The 17716-nt window shown below is 36.3% G+C and overlaps 1 protein-coding gene across 4 annotated transcripts in view; it reads left to right on the plus strand.

Annotated features, from left to right (window-relative positions):
- LOC7470764 (serine/threonine-protein kinase TOR) overlaps nucleotides 1-16876 on the plus strand; it is a 29425-nt gene extending 12549 nt beyond the window's left edge. For 3 of the 4 annotated variants that reach the window (XM_024590904.2, XM_024590907.2, XM_052450720.1), the window contains 35 exons: nucleotides 378-502; nucleotides 780-832; nucleotides 1548-1671; nucleotides 1792-1977; nucleotides 2568-2720; nucleotides 2788-2940; nucleotides 4374-4445; nucleotides 4554-4688; nucleotides 4808-4869; nucleotides 4983-5080; nucleotides 6326-6435; nucleotides 6513-6686; nucleotides 6787-6852; nucleotides 6998-7066; nucleotides 7173-7283; nucleotides 7624-7764; nucleotides 7865-7993; nucleotides 8127-8292; nucleotides 8385-8599; nucleotides 8994-9200; nucleotides 9693-9806; nucleotides 9887-10090; nucleotides 10376-10456; nucleotides 13044-13118; nucleotides 13199-13265; nucleotides 13346-13506; nucleotides 13617-13790; nucleotides 13939-14067; nucleotides 14156-14239; nucleotides 14846-14907; nucleotides 14986-15058; nucleotides 15163-15297; nucleotides 15718-15891; nucleotides 15974-16236; nucleotides 16572-16876. In XM_024590904.2, coding sequence (XP_024446672.1) covers nucleotides 378-502; nucleotides 780-832; nucleotides 1548-1671; nucleotides 1792-1977; nucleotides 2568-2720; nucleotides 2788-2940; nucleotides 4374-4445; nucleotides 4554-4688; nucleotides 4808-4869; nucleotides 4983-5080; nucleotides 6326-6435; nucleotides 6513-6686; nucleotides 6787-6852; nucleotides 6998-7066; nucleotides 7173-7283; nucleotides 7624-7764; nucleotides 7865-7993; nucleotides 8127-8292; nucleotides 8385-8599; nucleotides 8994-9200; nucleotides 9693-9806; nucleotides 9887-10090; nucleotides 10376-10456; nucleotides 13044-13118; nucleotides 13199-13265; nucleotides 13346-13506; nucleotides 13617-13790; nucleotides 13939-14067; nucleotides 14156-14239; nucleotides 14846-14907; nucleotides 14986-15058; nucleotides 15163-15297; nucleotides 15718-15891; nucleotides 15974-16236; nucleotides 16572-16590 — 4364 coding nt within the window. In that variant the 3' untranslated portion in view covers nucleotides 16591-16876. Of the gene's footprint in view, nucleotides 1-377; nucleotides 503-779; nucleotides 833-1547; nucleotides 1672-1791; nucleotides 1978-2567; nucleotides 2721-2787; nucleotides 2941-4373; nucleotides 4446-4553; nucleotides 4689-4807; nucleotides 4870-4982; nucleotides 5081-6325; nucleotides 6436-6512; nucleotides 6687-6786; nucleotides 6853-6997; nucleotides 7067-7172; nucleotides 7284-7623; nucleotides 7765-7864; nucleotides 7994-8126; nucleotides 8293-8384; nucleotides 8600-8993; nucleotides 9201-9692; nucleotides 9807-9886; nucleotides 10091-10375; nucleotides 10457-13043; nucleotides 13119-13194; nucleotides 13266-13345; nucleotides 13507-13616; nucleotides 13791-13938; nucleotides 14068-14155; nucleotides 14240-14845; nucleotides 14908-14985; nucleotides 15059-15162; nucleotides 15298-15717; nucleotides 15892-15973; nucleotides 16237-16571 lie in introns of those variants that run through there. The other variant, XR_002979230.2, reaches the window with a different exon arrangement.
- Nucleotides 16877-17716: the final 840 nt, after the last annotated feature.

The following is a 17716-nucleotide window of genomic DNA, read 5'->3' on the forward strand; positions in this document are numbered from 1 at the left end:
TTGTAATGCATTATTAATCAGGTGGAAGAGTGTAAAGAATGTAGAACCTTCTCTCTTCTGTATAGGATTCTAGAATCTACTAGGAAGTTATGTGTCAAGACTTGGATAATGTGCTCTTCTATTTGCTAGTAATTAAAAATTGAAGCAATTCAACTCATCCTGGGGTATGGTCTATGGACAACATTAGTTTCATTTTGGTGTTGTGTTAGAAAGGAAAGTGGTATTTTTTCATGAATACGTCAAAGAACTCCATCCTGGTTCTCATTCCACTTGGAATGCTTTCAGAGTGGATGCTGCAGTGGATACAGAACATTCTGTTTTCCAAAATGCCAAATTGCAGCCTGAATAGAATTTCTCATCATGCTTACACAATGTAGGGACATTGGATGAACATATGCATCTACTTCTTCCTGCGCTCATTCGACTGTTTAAAGTGGATGCTTCTGTGGATATAAGACGGGCTGCCATCAAAACTTTGACGAGATTGATCCCTTGTGTTCAGGTGGGCTCTCAGCTTGTAAAATCACTCTGCATCAAAATAGACTGCTATGATCGTTGCTTCGTGCTACCATGATAGGATCCAGATGGGTACTGTATATTATCATATTGTCATAGTAGTTAAAGTGTTTTGCATAAATGGAATAAAAACATATCTCTTAATGTGTTGTAAAGCTCTATCACCAAACACTTACTAGCATGTGTATAGACACAAATGTATGCATGTGTATTTGAGGATTCCTGTATCTAATTGACATATACTCTTATATTATTTTCTTCAGGTTACCGGTCACATTTCTGCTCTTGTGCATCACCTGAAGTTAGTGTTGGATGGGTAGGTTTCACTGCTTCCACTTTCTATATAGAGAACCTGTTTTGGTTCCTGGTTTTGTTTGTGTGTGTATTCATGCATGTCTGTTAAAATCAAACATGGTCCTCTTAGTCCATTTTCCTTAACTATTCATGTTTCTGTTTGCCAATTTGAGTTAAACTTTTAAAAGGTGTACTGTTTTCTTTTCATACCTTTCTTTAATTGATTCTCCTGTCCTACCAGCATATTTGATGGTTTCTGTTGCCTGGAAGTCTCTTCTGTGATGTTTCCTGGTACTAAAAGTGTATCATGAACGGTTATCCTCGTCGTGGACTCTGAAACCTTGGTTAAAGATCCACCACACTTGTGAGCGGAAGTCCTCTATATATTTAAATGAGGTGTCGATGGTTTCTGGAATTCCATAGTTTTATTGATAAAGTCACGTCTCTGTATATTTAAATGATTGTCTTGACCCATATTTCAACCTTAGAAGAAAATCAACATCAGTTCTTCTATGGTTCTGTAATTGTACTTCCCCACCCTCTGAATTCCTTGCAAATTATAAAGATATTTGCTTGGTTTTACTTGGGGTTAGATTTTTTCACAATCTCTGTTTACTTACCTTGGAGACAATATTGTAACTTTATTATGACATGCCCCCCCAATTCCATGTTTTTTGTGTACATGTTGCATTTTTCTCTAGCACAAGGCTCCACATGTGCATGCTTGTAATTTTCAGGAAGAATGATGAACTCCGGAAAGATGCTGTTGATGCACTCTGTTGTTTAGCTCATGCATTAGGGGAGGATTTCACCATTTTCATCCCATCAATCCACAAACTCTTGCTGAAGCATCGATTGCGGGTCTGTGCTTATTTGACTTGCTAATATAACAACCTTCTCTTGGGTTGCTGCATTATATTTCAGAATTGATATGACTATTTTTTCCTTTTTAATTTAAATTTAAGTTCTTTCTGTTGTCAGCATAAAGAATTTGAAGAAATTGAAGGACGCTTTAGGAGACGTGAGCCTATAATCTTGGGGAGTACAGCTGCACAAAGATTGAGCAGACGACTTCCAGTGGAGGTTATTAGTGACCCTTTAAATGATATGGAAAATGATCCTTATGAAGATGGTATTGACATGCAACGACATCTTAGAGGCCATCAGGTAACTTTGTCTTATGTGTGTATGCTCAATGGTTTTTGTTTAGTTTATAGGCTATACCAAGTCTTTAAGTAAAAGCCTAGATTGCTAGCTCCAGATATTTTGTATGTGTGCATGTAAAAAGTTATAAATATTAAATGATTTTGGTTAATTATTTCATGTGCATGGTTTTGATTGTCAAAAGATCATCCAACTTAAAAAGCATAAGCTATTAGGTGAGACCAGAACAGTTTTATATTACTTCCAGATATTCCCTCAAGTTATAGCCCATAGGGCTTGAATCTTGGACAAAACACGGGCATGTACCAAGTTAGAAGCATGCCATACACGTAGTAGCATTCTAGCACTGACTAATAAGCCATAATACTGGTGCATTGTGCTTATCTAAAAATATTGTGGAATCCTATTCTAAAATTGGCTATTGGAGACCTACCCTGAATAGATGAATTACCCATGCTTTAAGCCCAATTGGCTCTTGTTTGAGAGGGCATGTTAAAAATATTGACTTAATTGTTCTGGTGCATGGCATTTTATCTCAACCATGCCTGTATTATTGTCTTGTTGTTTGGTTTAACTAATGTAAGTTTGTGCAGGTTAATGATGGTAGATTACGTACTGCTGGAGAGGCTTCTCAGCGCAGTACAAGAGAAGATTGGGCAGAGTGGATGAGGCATTTGAGCATTGAACTTCTAAAGGAGTCTCCTTCTCCAGCATTACGAACCTGTGCAAGGCTTGCACAGTTACAGGTATGGACAATAGCACTGTTGATGAACCTACCTTTGCTGTTTCCATTCTGATCCACAGCTTTTGTAGCCTTTTGTTGGACGAGAGTTATTTGCTGCTGGTTTTGTTAGCTGCTGGGCACAACTAAATGAGGCTAGTCAGAAACATTTGGTACGGAGTTTGGAGATGGCATTTTCATCCCCAAATATTCCTCCAGAGATTCTAGCAACACTTCTTAACTTGGTATGTCTGGTTGGGATGTTGTTTTTTATTAATAATTTAAGAAACCACGTTGTGGTTTAAGATGAATTTTTTTTTCCATCCTTGTGCACTGGAATCTATTGCTTGGTTTGTTAAGTGTGTGAAAGCTATTATTTATTGTTTTGTTTTTTAGTAACCAACTAAAAATTTCCCTACAACTTAAACAGTTGGAGGTTTGTATAGCTATGTATTTAAAATTCCGCGACCTGAATAGATAACTCTCTGTTTGGCCACTTGTCAGCCTGACATCATCTTAGCAATGATACTTCTTCCAGATATTGATGCTATATGTGGCTTAGAAACAATTCAATGAAACTAGTCCCTTTTCTTCTATTTTGCCCTTTTTATCATCGTAGGAATGTGCAATAAATTTTGGGCAAAGCTTGCTAGAGTAAGTAAAGCTCAAATTATTTATGGTGTTCCATTTCTTCCACATTTGAAAATTTAAGTTCAAAATTTCCCAAACTTTAGGCCACTATATAACTTTTACGAGGATTTACCTGAATCTTCACATGATGCATAATTTTGCAATTAAAAAATATTTCGGTAATGGTCCTGATTTCTCATGAAATGATATCTGGTAATGTTTATCCTTTTGTGGTTGCCCTTATTAATGATAATTGGAAATTTGGATTGTGCATTGAGATTAAAGGAACAGGTTATAAGGACATGCAAGATTTAGTTGTATAATCCATTGCCATCATTAAGAAGTTATCCTATGCTATTGTCTCTGATATCCGGTGCCAGCATTATAAAATTTGTCAAGAGGAGTTATTGTGATGCTGGACAGCCTTGAAAATTGAAATTTTAGTGTTTTAGATGAGAATTTGGTTAGGGTGTAATGTATGTTGAATTGGGTTTTGGATTAAAGATGTGTTTTAGGAGAATTTGGGGGTCGATTTGGGCTGTGAATAATAATAAGTGATTGTAGCATTAAGAAATTAAAATATAAGAAAGAAGAAGAAAGAGTGTTTAGTGAAAAGGAAGAGGAAGAAATAACACGGTTACAATCCTTAAACCAAATCAAATGCTTGTAATTTCAATTTAAATTCCTAGATGCACCAAAAACCCTAGTAGTCCTGATCTAAACACAATAAAAATCTAAGTAGGAAAAGGAAAACACAATAAAAAAACTCCTTACTATAGTCCATGTCCTAAATAAACTAAGATTCTGAATCGTATTAACATTCCTGATTAAAACAAATCCCTAAATACTCTAGTTTTACAGGATATGTTAAAATATACAGTAACTGTAATTTCTAAACCTTTCTCTCTCATTGACCTCATCTTGGCTCCGAAATTGTGAAAAGGAAGTTAAAAATAATGTATGTAGTCCTTGTGAATTTTGACATGCTTTCCCTGTTCTGCTATTAGATGAAGGGTGCGCTGTTTATCTTATTGATGTTTCTTTGCAGGCAGAGTTCATGGAACATGATGAGAAACCTCTACCTATAGACATCCGCCTTCTTGGCGCTCTTGCAGATAAGGTTTTTTCCTACTAATAAGCGACTCTATAACTGCATAGCCCTCATACTTCTGTCTATATTAAAAGTTGTATATGTCATTCTTTGTTTACGGTGAATGCTACATTCCAGTGTCGTGCATTTGCCAAGGCTTTACATTATAAAGAAATGGAATTTGAAGGTTCACGCTCCAAGAAGATGGATGCCAATCCTGTTGCTGTAGTTGAAACTCTCATTCATATAAATAATCAGCTACACCAGCACGAGGTCTGTTTTGAGGAAGAGCAATGTTTTACTTCTTGTACCTTTCAGCTGCCTCTTAAAAACTTTCTGTCAGTTTGTCTTAATCTCTGATCATTCTTATCTCATCCATTGTTGATTCTTAGGCTGCTGTTGGAATATTGACCTATGCCCAACAACTCTTGGATGTTCAACTTAAGGAGTCATGGTATTATCAAGCATTGACATGAAAGGAATATATATCTGTACTCTGAATAAAACATCGATGTTTATTGTATCAGATAAAAATATCTTATACTTCAATTTTCCTGCATTTTTTAGGTATGAGAAGTTGCAACGTTGGGATGATGCTCTCAAAGCATACACTGTCAAAGCCTCCCAAGTTTCGAGTCCACATCTTGTACTGGAAGCTACATTAGGTTTGCTTTAATTAGTCCATGTTGGTTGTTATGACTGCTTGATTTATTTTCATTTCTATAGTTAATTTCTTGGAGTCATTCCATCATACCAGCCTACCTTTTTATATAAAAAATCTGATCTTGGCTCTTTTTTGCTATGCGCTTAAAATGAAGAGGAAATTGGTGGAATCAAATGAAGAAATTGACTGTGATATCAGGGAACCACTAATTTCTTAAAGCTAGTTCATGTATATACTGATTGTATCAAATGTTCAGTATGGCTTTTCATGGGTCAGGATAGCCTAGGAAGTCAGATGTCCAATAAGGATCCTCTCTTGTGTTTTTTCTTGGTCTATGGGGAGGCCCATTGGTTGCAATCTGAGTATTCCTTTTTTGTCTCTTCCATAATATGTGTGGGTTTCTATCCAAGTTTTTTGGTATGATGCCAAGTTGATGCAGCCTGGGAAGAGGAAAACAACACTAAACATAAATTATAGCTGAATATTGACTAAAACAGTAAAGAAAATTGAAGTTGGAACAAGAAAAGGAGGTCTGAAGTTCACAGAGAAATCTCTAAAATCTGAAATTGATTGATAGGATTTAAAACATTGACTAGTAAAAATATCCCTAGTAGACAATCATACTAGTTAAGACTGTAGTCCTAATTCTTGTAGGAAATTTTTTTCTCATTTATATGTGAAATGTTAATCACATGACAGCTAAATAATCCAAATAACTTAGACATTTATAGCTAAAAGAAAATTAATACGGAAAATGTTAGAAACCTCGTGCATTACAAGTGACTACTAGCTAAGCTAACCTGTATCCTCTCTGCTTGTATTGACTAACTGCATGGCTTTGCTTTTAGTCATTTCTTGTATCCAACTTGACGAAGCTTGTCAGATGATTTCTGTCAAGGGCTGTGATTGCTAACAGTAGTAAGTATCGGTTCTTACAGGATGAGCCATGTAGGATGTCCCTTTTGGTTTGCTGAAAGATCATCTTTGAATGAAGCATTTTTTATTGGCGATGGAAGCCACCTAGAGGCATTGGGTCATTGGGCCTGCATTACCTTGATGGCCTATTCTTGCAATGACATCCCCCTTAAATCATCCATTTAGATATTGAGCTTCATAGTCAGCTTCCTCCCATGTTTTTTTACAATTCGAGGGATGGGGATGCATTATGTTTTTATGCTTCCATATTCCAAGAGTTTAAAGATCTTGACTTATGTCCTGAAAGTAATCATCCTTGTGTTCTATGCAGGGAGGATGCGTTGCCTTGCTGCATTAGCTCGTTGGGAAGAGCTTAACAACCTATGCAAGGAATATTGGACACCAGCTGAGCCATCCGCTCGATTGGAAATGGCTCCAATGGTTGTTCTCTGAACTTCATGCATATTTTTTAACTTAATCCCTGTGCGTGCTTATTTTTTGTGATGCGCTTGTTTCAGGCTGCCAGCGCTGCTTGGAACATGGGTGAATGGGATCAGATGGCAGAATATGTGTCTCGGTTAGATGATGGTGATGAAACCAAAATTCGGGGTTTGGGGAATACTGCTGCTAGTGGTGATGGAAGTAGCAACGGCACATTTTTCAGGGCTGTGCTATTAGTTCGTAAAGAGAAGGTACTCTTTGAATTAGATCTATATTAATTCCAATTTATTTGCTTTTTTTGTTTTTGTTTTGTCTGGTTAATCATTTCATTGTTACCATTGTTTCTGCAAGTATGATGAAGCTCGTGAGTATGTCGAGAGAGCTAGGAAGTGCTTGGCAACTGAGCTTGCTGCTTTGGTTAGTTTCTTATTTCATTACTATACTTCCAATGAAGCATGGGTTTTCAAGTCAGCTTTTGCATAAATGACTTCTCTTTCCAGATGAAATTCTTTCTCATCTACTATTATGAATTTATGATATCTCAAGTTATTTTCTTCTCTAGGTTCTGGAAAGCTATGAACGTGCTTACGTCAATATGGTCCGTGTTCAGCAGCTGTCAGAACTAGAGGAGGTTTGCTCAATAGTTTTTGAGAATTCATCAACCTTTCTCATTCTATTTCTGCATACAGGCATGAAAATTAAACTGGAGTATGGATTGGTAATTTGATTTTTAACAGGTCATTGACTATTGTACACTTCCTGCGGGAAATCCTGTTGCTGAAGGACGGCGGGCCCTTATTCGAAATATGTGGACAGAGAGGATACGAGGAGCAAAGAGAAATGTTGAGGTAGAGATGATTTTATACTCTCTCTCTCTCTCTCTCTCGCGCGCGCGCGTGCGCACACATTCTTGTTTCCTGCTAACTGACTGAAGTTGAGATATTTTCCTGCAAATGAATATTGCTAGATATGATGTGGTGGTATATGAGGTTTCCAGGATGTATGATTGTGAAAATGATGTCACCTGAGGATGAGTAGTTCATGGCATTGAAAGCTAGGTTAAAAAATATAGGAAGTTGACGAGAGTTTATTGACAATTGCTTCCCACTTTCAGTGAAAAGCTTTTATGGATAGTGACAATTGTTTTTGATCTGATCTGTTTGACCATTTTTATGCTTGATTTTTCAGGTCTGGCAACTTCTTTTGGCTGTAAGAGCGCTTGTACTGCCTCCAACGGAAGACATTGATAATTGGCTCAAGTTTGCTTCTCTTTGTCGAAAAAGTAATCGGATTAGTCAGGCTAGATCCACTTTGGTTAAACTTTTACAGGTTAGTGGTACATGTCTTGAGAAACTAACAAAGATGTTAATTTTGGGATTGACTTTCATTTGTCTTCGCATGCTGAAATCTTGTTTTGTATTGTAAACAGTATGATCCTGAGACAAGTCCTGAAAATGTGCGATACCATGGACCTCCTCAAGTAATGCTGGCGTACTTGAAATATCAATGGTCACTTGGGGAGGATCACAAGCGAAAAGAAGCATTTGCTAGGTTGCAGGTGTGTATAACTGATTTAGCAGTGACCATGTCAGACACAATTATCATATTCATATAGTCTAATTTGCTAATTCTGATTCTGATTCTGATTCTCTTGCTACATATTTATCTTAACTGCCCTATAACTTTTACAGGATTTGGCCATAGAGCTTTCAAGTGCCCCAAATATGCAATCAATCACACCAATAAGTTTAATGGGCAGCACGGGTCAAAATGTTCATCTCCTGGCACGTGTGTATCGTACACTTGGAGCCTGGCAGTGGACACTTTCTCCTGGTTTGGATGATGATTCCATACAAGGTGCCTGCTTCCTTTCCCCACTAATTTCTGCAAGAAATTTTGAGTTTTTCTTGTCTTATTTTTTTTATTCATTTTTTTTTCCTTTTGTGCAGAGATTCTTTTATCATTCAGGAATGCCACCCAGTATGCAACAGAATGGGGAAAAGCATGGCACTCATGGGCTTTGTTCAATACAGCAGTGATGTCACAGTATACATTACAAGGGTTACCAAATGTAGCCTCACAGTTTGTTGTTTCTGCGGTCACTGGATATTTTCATTCAATAGCCTGTGCAGCAAATGCTAAAGGGGTTGACGATAGTTTACAGGTAAATAATACTCATATATAGGCTTCCTAAAAGAAAGCGGACACCATCTATTGACTAAAGCTTTCACTATAAACTTTGGTCTTTTCATTGATGACTTTTCTATTTGTTCTTCTTTCGACATTATAGCTTTAGTCACTCTCTGTTGAATAGGCTCCTTGTTGGTTGTTACAAGAGATGGAGATTATGGTGGGAATCTGGTCATAATTTCAATGAACTGCAGTTTGTACTTTCAAATTTATATGGAGATGTCTTAGCATGTATTTGATCATTTTTAATACTGTTGGTATGAATTTATATCGTGATGCCTTCATTTTTTGCAAGGGAGAGGAGTGTTGTTTATTATGCATTGTTTCCCATTTTCCTGATATGTTATTAATTGTGCTATATTTTTCAGGATATACTCCGCCTTCTTACCTTGTGGTTCAACCATGGAGCTAGTGCAGAAGTTCAGATGGCACTGCAGAAAGGATTTTCTCATGTTAATATCAACACGTGGCTTGTTGTTCTACCTCAAATTATTGCCAGGATACATTCAAATACCCATGCTGTGAGAGAACTAATTCAATCACTACTTGTGCGAATTGGACAAAGTCATCCACAGGTGAGCATTTTCTGCTTGATGCTTTCCAAATTGATAACCATGGTGTTTTACTATTAGATGGAAGTACTGAGATATAAAATTGTTGAGTTTGTGCATTGGATCTAGAATTCCATTTAACAATCCAGGACTTTTTCAAATCAATTTTGCACTATGAAATGTTATTTGTTTATTGTTTCTTTGAGTTAATATTCTGTTGTATTTCATTTCTTTAAGCATGGACAAAAACTTCTGAGAGTGAGAAAATCCTAATTGAATTGAAGTAAAAAACACAAGTTCTAAAAATTCTTACTGCAGTAACTAGATTTTGACTGCTCTATACCTAAAAGGTGGGAATCTTCCTTTATTCAACACGTGGAATCTCTTCTAATACATTCATAAAGGTTACTTTGGATGCACAAGTTTTACTTTGCATGTAGATTCTTAAGATAGATGTCTCTTAACTCAAATGCTTCTGGACCTCTGCATGGGTTTGAGGAATTGATATCTTTGCAGGCTCTTATGTATCCTCTTCTTGTGGCTTGTAAATCTATAAGCAATTTACGTAAAGCAGCTGCTGAGGAAGTGGTAAACAAAGTTCGAAAGCATAGTGGTGTGCTTGTGGATCAGGTTAATTAAGTGTTCTATTTGCAATTGATTAATTGTTTGTTGTAGTTTGGTTTATCTTAATAATGATCTTTTATATGTAGGCACAACTTGTATCGACGGAATTAATTAGAGTCGCTATACTTTGGCATGAAATGTGGCATGAGGGACTGGAAGAAGCAAGTCGTTTATATTTTGGTGAACATAACATTGAGGGAATGCTAAAGGTGCTAGAGCCTCTGCATAAAATGCTCGAGGAGGGTGCTGTGAAGGAGAATATTACTATAAAAGAGAGAGCATTCATTGAGGTTGCTATTAATATTATTGCAGTAGTCATTTCATATTTTTGCTCTGCGGTATCTGCTATCAGTGCATATGATCTTATTTTGAAACTGTTTTGATTTTTTAAGCACAGTTCAATTATTGAACTCTGGATCTTGCCTTTTTTTAGTCCGAATGTGCCATGTTTCTATTCTGAATCTTGAAACCTATTTATAATTCTTGAATCGGGTCATTTCTTGAAGCATCTAGCATTATGGCACGCTGTTTCATTTATACATTTAGCTGATAACCATAAGCTGTTATGACTGCAGGCATACCGGCATGAATTGTTAGAGGCATGGGACTGTTGCATGAAGTACAAGAGAACTGTAAAAGAGGCGGAGCTTACACAGGTATGATAGCTTGAGGGAATGATTTATGTGAGTTTTTATTTAGGTCTTTTCTACTAGTTAAGAAAATGACAAGCGTTTCTTGTGTGTGCATGAATCTGCCTAGAGGTGGATGGTTTGGTTGAAAAATCATTGTTTTTTCTGATCGCCATTTTCAGATTTGCAAACATGGATCTTTTCCCTGTTGCCTTTTATACATAACTTTCACGTCAAAGCATCAAAAACATCAACAAATTTTTAGAGTGCCACTTAGTTTCATTAGAGTACCAAAACCTCTTTACCTATGATACACGAGCCATTTTTTTCTTTCAATTTACAGACTTAGTATTATTTTTCAAGTTTTGTTGTTTGAACAATCCAAATAACTGTACATGCATTTGTCTTGCATGCAATCACCCTTGTAGGTTTGTAGTCTAAGCCAAGTCCATTAAGGACATAGTTTAGGTGAAACTAGATCATTGACCTGTGCTATGCTGTGGGTTAGGTCAAGTTTTTCTTGAACGTAGGAAAAATGTTCAAATATTGCTAATTTTTTTTTAGTGGAAAAAAAATTTAAATCTTATGAGGGTTGACTTGATGTGACCTGGTTGACTTTACGGGTCCAAAAGCAACCCAAATGACCTGTAAAAACATAGTTTGACTCAGAAATTTTCAAGATGACATTTTTTTTAATATTAAGATAACATATTGGATTGACTTTGTTCAACCCGGGTTAACATGTAAAATCCGTGACCCAAGTTGTAAGACTATGATAATCTCATGGAAAACAAATCAAAATAAATTATAAAGCCTAATTTTCAATCAACTCAGTGCGAAAGGATGAAATACCAAGACCAAGAAAATCTCACAGAAAGAAAATAATAAAAAAACAACCTGATTTAACCCAAATTAACTTGCCAAATCTATAACTCTGGTCTTGAGACTGAGATAACCCAATAAAAAGCAAATGAAAACAAATGATGAAGCTCAATTCTCAAGATCCTGTCGGATCTAATGTTGAACGATGAAATTTGTAAAAAATTTAATTAAAAAAATGACACAAAAAATGAGCTGAGTAATATGGGTTTAACTCGTTAAGCAATTATTCCCAGGTCATGAGACTGAGATAACCTTATAAAAATCAAACCAAAATAAATCATGAAGCTTAATTCTCAATCAAACACTATTAAATCATGAAATCGGAAAAAAATGTCATTTAAAAAAAAGAAAAAAAAACGAGTCAACAAGATTAACTTGTCAAACCCGTAACCCGGGTCATGAGATGGGAAAAACTCAATAAAAATCAAATCCAATGTTGAAGGACATGAGATCGAGATAACCTTGGAAAGAAAATAAAAAAAATGACCTGGTTAAAATACCAAAACTCGCTACCTTGATCACGAGACTAAGATATCCCTATGGAAAACAAATCAAAACAGACTATGAAGATCAATTCCCAACCGACCCAATATTGAATGATAAAACTGAAAAAATAAATAAATTAAATAAAACACAAAAAAAACTCGAGATAACTCGGGTTAACCTGTTAAGCACTTTTCCTAGGTCATGAGACCGGATTAACGTAGTAGAAAGCTAATAAAACAAATCATGAAGTCTAATTTTCAATTAACCAAATATTAAAGGATGAAATTGGGAAAAAAAAAGGTTAAATAAGGAGAAAAAAACCTAGCCAATTGGGTTAATCCACCAAACCCGCAATCTGTGTCATGAGAGTAGGATAACCTTATATTAAAAAAAATCTGATATTAAAGGATAAAATTTAAAAAAACATTAATTGAAAAAAAACCAAAGAAAAAAAAAACAAAGGCAAATGTTTTTTTTTGTAGGGCCAGGGAAAGTACTATTCATTACTACAGTTCTTTCCCCACATATTTTAGTGTATTGTTAATATACTCTTCTCTCTAAATGCTGATACAACAACAAAGCCTTAATTTAACAAGTCGGGCCAGCTGCATGTATCTTTTCGCACCATTTGGTGTAATCATAAACCATATCCATCTCCATATTAAGTCTGTTTAAGTCATTCGATACCACTTCCATCCACAATGTTTGGTCTCCCTCCTCCTTCCACAATCTCCTTTTGATTTCTCTGACTCAGTGCCTCTGATAGCCTACTCTAAACATACCCAAATCATCTTAGTCATTCTTCTCATTTTATCTCCAATTTTCTGAACAGTGGAAAATTGGTTAATTTCTAATATTTCCTTCTTTTTTTGTTGCCATTAATCCATCTTAGCATGCACATCTCAACCACACTCATTTTATGGGTATGCTGTTTTCTTGCCCGTGATTCACTCCTATACAGCATGGTTAGCATGGTTGGCCTATTGTGTCATGTGGAGCATACCTTTCACTGATAATATATATATATATATATATATATATATATATATATATATATATGAACGAAAATATGTATGAACGAAGAACGAGAAATACACCTAAAATACCAAGAGGAGGAACATCTTTTTCCTTAGCTGAAGTAATCTAGTCACATGTTAGGCTTGCTTAGTTGAAGCTATGGATGGGGAGGTGTGCGCTTGTATCAAAACTGAGAAGAAGCTAATGATATGAACTATGATTTGAACAGGCATGGGATCTATATTATCATGTCTTCAGACGAATAGACAAGCAGCTTCAAGTCATGACAACTCTTGACCTGCAGGCAAGAATGATATATCTTTATGTTGATTTTTAGCTTGTTATTGAAATGGAACTTACCATTCTCTGGTTGTGGAAAGATAGTCTGTTTCTCCTGAGCTGGTAGAATGCCGTAATTTGGAGCTTGCTGTTCCTGGAACATATCGTGCTGGTAATCCTAGTTACAAGACTTATTAATTATCAAACCTCAGTTTCCTGGCTAATCTTTCAACTCGGTTTCTCATGCTTCAGATTTACCAGTAGTAACAATAGCATCATTTGCACCTGAGCTTGTTGTCATAACATCAAAACAGCGACCCCGGAAATTGACTATTCATGGGAGCGATGGGGAAGATCATGCCTTCTTACTGAAGGGACATGAAGATTTGCGCCAAGATGAACGTGTAATGCAGGTAAACTATGTTTTGCGCTTGAGATATTTATTATTGTGCTCTGTTGTGCTAGATGTTACTATTTGGGTCTAATTGCTGGTTAATGCTAAAAATCTGTTGGCTGTTGTCAGCTGTTTGGATTGGTGAATACTCTGCTGGAGAATTCAAGAAAAACTGTCGAGAAGGATTTGTCTATTCACCGATATGCTGTAATTCCATTATCTCCAAACAGTGGGTTAATTGAATGGGTTCCTAATTGTGACACACTACACCATCTCATTCGAGAATATAGGGATGCCAGAAAGGTACATTAAAGTTTATCCGTGAGTAATGGAGTAGTGGGGTGATGACTGTTAAAGTATCTGCCTTCATGTGTTTAGTATATGGTTATGTCGGTATTTTGTCATGAGACAGCTGCAATTGATGGATTCCTGTTTGTCTTGATCATTCCAGATCACCCTAAATCAAGAGCACAAATACATGCTCAGTTTCGCTCCAGATTATGACAATTTACCACTCATAGCTAAAGTTGAAGTCTTTGAGTATGCTCTTGACAATACTGAAGGGAATGACCTGGCCAGGGTATGGAATGAAAATTCATCTCTTCAATATTTATTTCTTCCTCTCCTGTGGAAACTATTTAACTTTACCAAGTAATGTTATCTGCCAGGTTCTTTGGTTAAAAAGTCGCACTTCTGAGGTATGGCTAGAAAGGCGAACAAATTACACACGGAGTTTAGCAGTCATGAGCATGGTATGTGTCCACCTTGTATTATTGTTTAGCAGTCATGGATATATTATGTGTCTTCCTTGTATTATTTAACAGCTTTCTTAAAGGATTCCATCCCTTGATTAATGAAACTCTCAATGAATGTCATTATATTGCCATTCTAGCTGACTGGCAAGTTTTCCAAACAACCTTGCCAAATAATTGAATCGTGTTTTTTGGTTAACTTGAATACTTCACTGGGGATGACTTTTTGGCTATAATCTCTGGTTCCATATAGTTGAATAGTGTCTAAAAGATTTAGGACATAGAAGCAGATAATCCCAAATCATCTGGTCCTTTATGCCTTTGAACTGTTCCAGATTATGAACAGGGAAATAAGGTCTTGATGCATCTAGGTGTTGGATTCGAAGTTTTAACTCCTAACCAAAGAAGTTGTTGCTGGCCATCTCACGTGCTTTTGTCTACTAGGCTTTTTAACCTTGCTTTGTTTCTATCAAATAAATTAATAAAGCTGCTTTGTTTTGATTCAGGGCACCTACAATCTTTTTCTTTTAATTCACTCTCTTTATTGTTGAGTTTTTTATTTTTTGAAAACATGGTAATTATTTAACGCTAAATGCTTTTTCTCAGGTTGGTTACCTTCTTGGCTTAGGTGATCGACACCCTAGTAACCTTATGCTGCATCGCTACAGGTATATAATGATTAGAACAAAGCAGAGGAAAGAAAAGTGCTAGTTTATGGGATTAATCATACTTGTTATGTTTTGCAGTGGGAAGATCTTGCATATTGACTTTGGAGATTGCTTTGAAGCTTCAATGAACCGGGAAAAGTTTCCTGAGAAGGTGCATTCTAGAAAATACTGCATTATCATACGCTTCCTAATGCACATGATGGCTCTTTGAATTTAAAATGTGGCAGTATGCTTAAAATTATATTTTCAATGTAGGTTCCTTTCCGTTTGACAAGAATGCTTCTGAAAGCTATGGAGGTTAGTGGTATAGAGGGCAATTTCCGCTCTACTTGTGAAAATGTGATGCAAGTTCTCCGAACACACAAGGATAGTGTTATGGCCATGATGGAGGTATGAACACTGAAGTTTATTTTTCTATTTAGTACTTCTGTGAGCCTACTCCATAGGGAAACAGAGATCAAATTAATTGCATGCTTTGAATATCTTCTGAAAGTCCACATTTGTAGAACAGTGGATACTGGTGAAAGCAACAGCAATCGATGAGTATACAAAAAGTTTAAAAATTTGCAATATTACAAATGATATAAGACTATTAATTGTGTGAAAAACAAGTATACGTGTCGTTTCTTAACTTATAAGAAATTTATAGTGTTGAGGTAATTATATCCAGTTCAAGGAAGAAAAAAGGTAAAGGTTTCCAGTTGGTTATTATATTGGTTTGGTTTTCAATACAATGTTAAAAGGAAAATATAGATTCTTGTTTGTTGAAATGACAATAAGGTAAGTCAATCTGGTTCCCCTATTTTTCAGGCTTTTGTTCATGATCCCCTCATCAATTGGCGCCTTTTCAACTTTAATGAGGTCCCACAAATGTCAATGTTCACCAATAGTCATGTCCCTGCTGTTGTGAATGCTGAGGAATCTGCTCCTAGTAGAGAGCTCCCTCAACCTCAACGCAGTGCTCGTGAGAGGGAACTTCTTCAGGTATCATATAGTATCTTAAATGTAGGAACCTTTGCAATAATGTTCTTCAATGATGTTTATATATTCAATTGGTTTTATGTAGGCTGTTAATCAGCTTGGTGACGCTAATGAAGTTTTGAATGAACGTGCTGTGGTTGTCATGGCCCGGATGAGTAATAAACTGACTGGACGTGATTTCTCCACTCCTTCATTTACTGCAAGCTCTATCCAACATGCAGTAGATCACAGCTCCTTAATTTCTGGAGATACTCGTGAAGTAGATCATGGCTTATCTGTTAAATTGCAAGTTCAGAAATTAATTATTCAAGCCACATCACATGAAAATCTGTGCCAAAATTATGTTGGGTATGATGCCAGTGTGCCTTACCGCCTTTTTTTACTTGTTTTATGCACACTCAAAGTTTTGTAACAAGGTGGCATACACTAGCCAGTAAGTGCTTAAAGATGACATGCGGGTCAGTGTTGCTTTTGTTGGTATAACATGCATGGTTTCATTTAACTTGTTAGCAGAAATGACAGCTGAACGAAGGTGGCATTGAACAGTTCCTTTTCACTTTTAATTTCATCATAAAAAGTTTGTTTCATGTCATTCTCGTCATCTAATTTTGCACTGATTGAAAGAACAATTCTACAAGTTAGCAGGCTTTGTTAACTAATGACATTTACGTTTTACTTTTCAGGTGGTGTCCTTTTTGGTGAAGGGAAGCAACCCTGTTGTATGAAGTGTACATAGTTCAATCACAGTAGACCTCGAGACGTCCTGGTTTGCATTTTCTCTCATTGTAACTTCTGTATATAGATACCAGTTTGAAGCAACGATAGTTGCATGTATTCTTGTACAGTGGAATGACATTTAAAATGTATGGGAATGACCATCATCCCCACAGTATGGCTGCTATTTATTCTCCGCTGTGTATTTCATCCTTGTGACATTTGCAAGAATCGGAATTTCACAGTTACGGTAAATATTGTTCGTTTGGTTTCACACGGGTGTCATTTATTATTTCCTCCCTCCCACCAAGTACTTTCTGTGACATCGTGAACTATTACTTCCTTGACGAGACCTATTAGCAAATTTAGATACAGTGTGTATAGCGTTGACATGACCATTTCAATTTACGTGGAAAAATATATATTTTTCCACACTTTGTACTAAAGGATGCAAATTTGTATTCTGGTCTGTTACCATTGTCGTACTTTATGTAAATGTATGGAACACTGTATTTAGTGGCACTTAGATGGCATTGTTGATGCACCAATGATGGCATTGGCATGAAAGCATCATATTTTGTCATGTTTTGATGTAGTGCGAAGGGAGATAGTAATTGGTATTTGGAGCTATACTTGTCTTGTGTTTCTAAAGGAAACGGCCTTTAACATTTTCCTGCTTAGAGAAAAACGCAGATCAAAATGAAAAATGCCACTCTCGTAGAACATCCGTCCAGAGATTCCTCAGTCTATGGAGGATTCGTTTGAATGCTTGGTATGCAAAGACAATGATTGGAAAGTAAGGCCTAACCCTGTACCAGGGTCTGCTCCATTTTCAAGTACCTGGTTTCGGCATTATGAAGATTTTTGCGGGTGTAGTATACTGATCTTTACATCTACTCCCGAATCAAAGCGGTGTTGATTGTTGTGACAAAACTTTGACGGAGGAGATGAATTCTGAGCTAAGAGAAGTCATGTTGTTTTTCAAAGCATTGAGGAAGGGCAAGCACCTTTCTCTTATATAGTCATACAGTCGGTGTTTGGACATCCTTAATAAATTATAGATACAATATGTTCATACATTTAGTCCATAATGCTCAAAACCATCCAAGGAAGG

Source organism: Populus trichocarpa, chromosome 1 (assembly GCF_000002775.5).
Source record: "Populus trichocarpa isolate Nisqually-1 chromosome 1, P.trichocarpa_v4.1, whole genome shotgun sequence".
NCBI classification, from domain to species: domain Eukaryota; kingdom Viridiplantae; phylum Streptophyta; class Magnoliopsida; order Malpighiales; family Salicaceae; genus Populus; species Populus trichocarpa.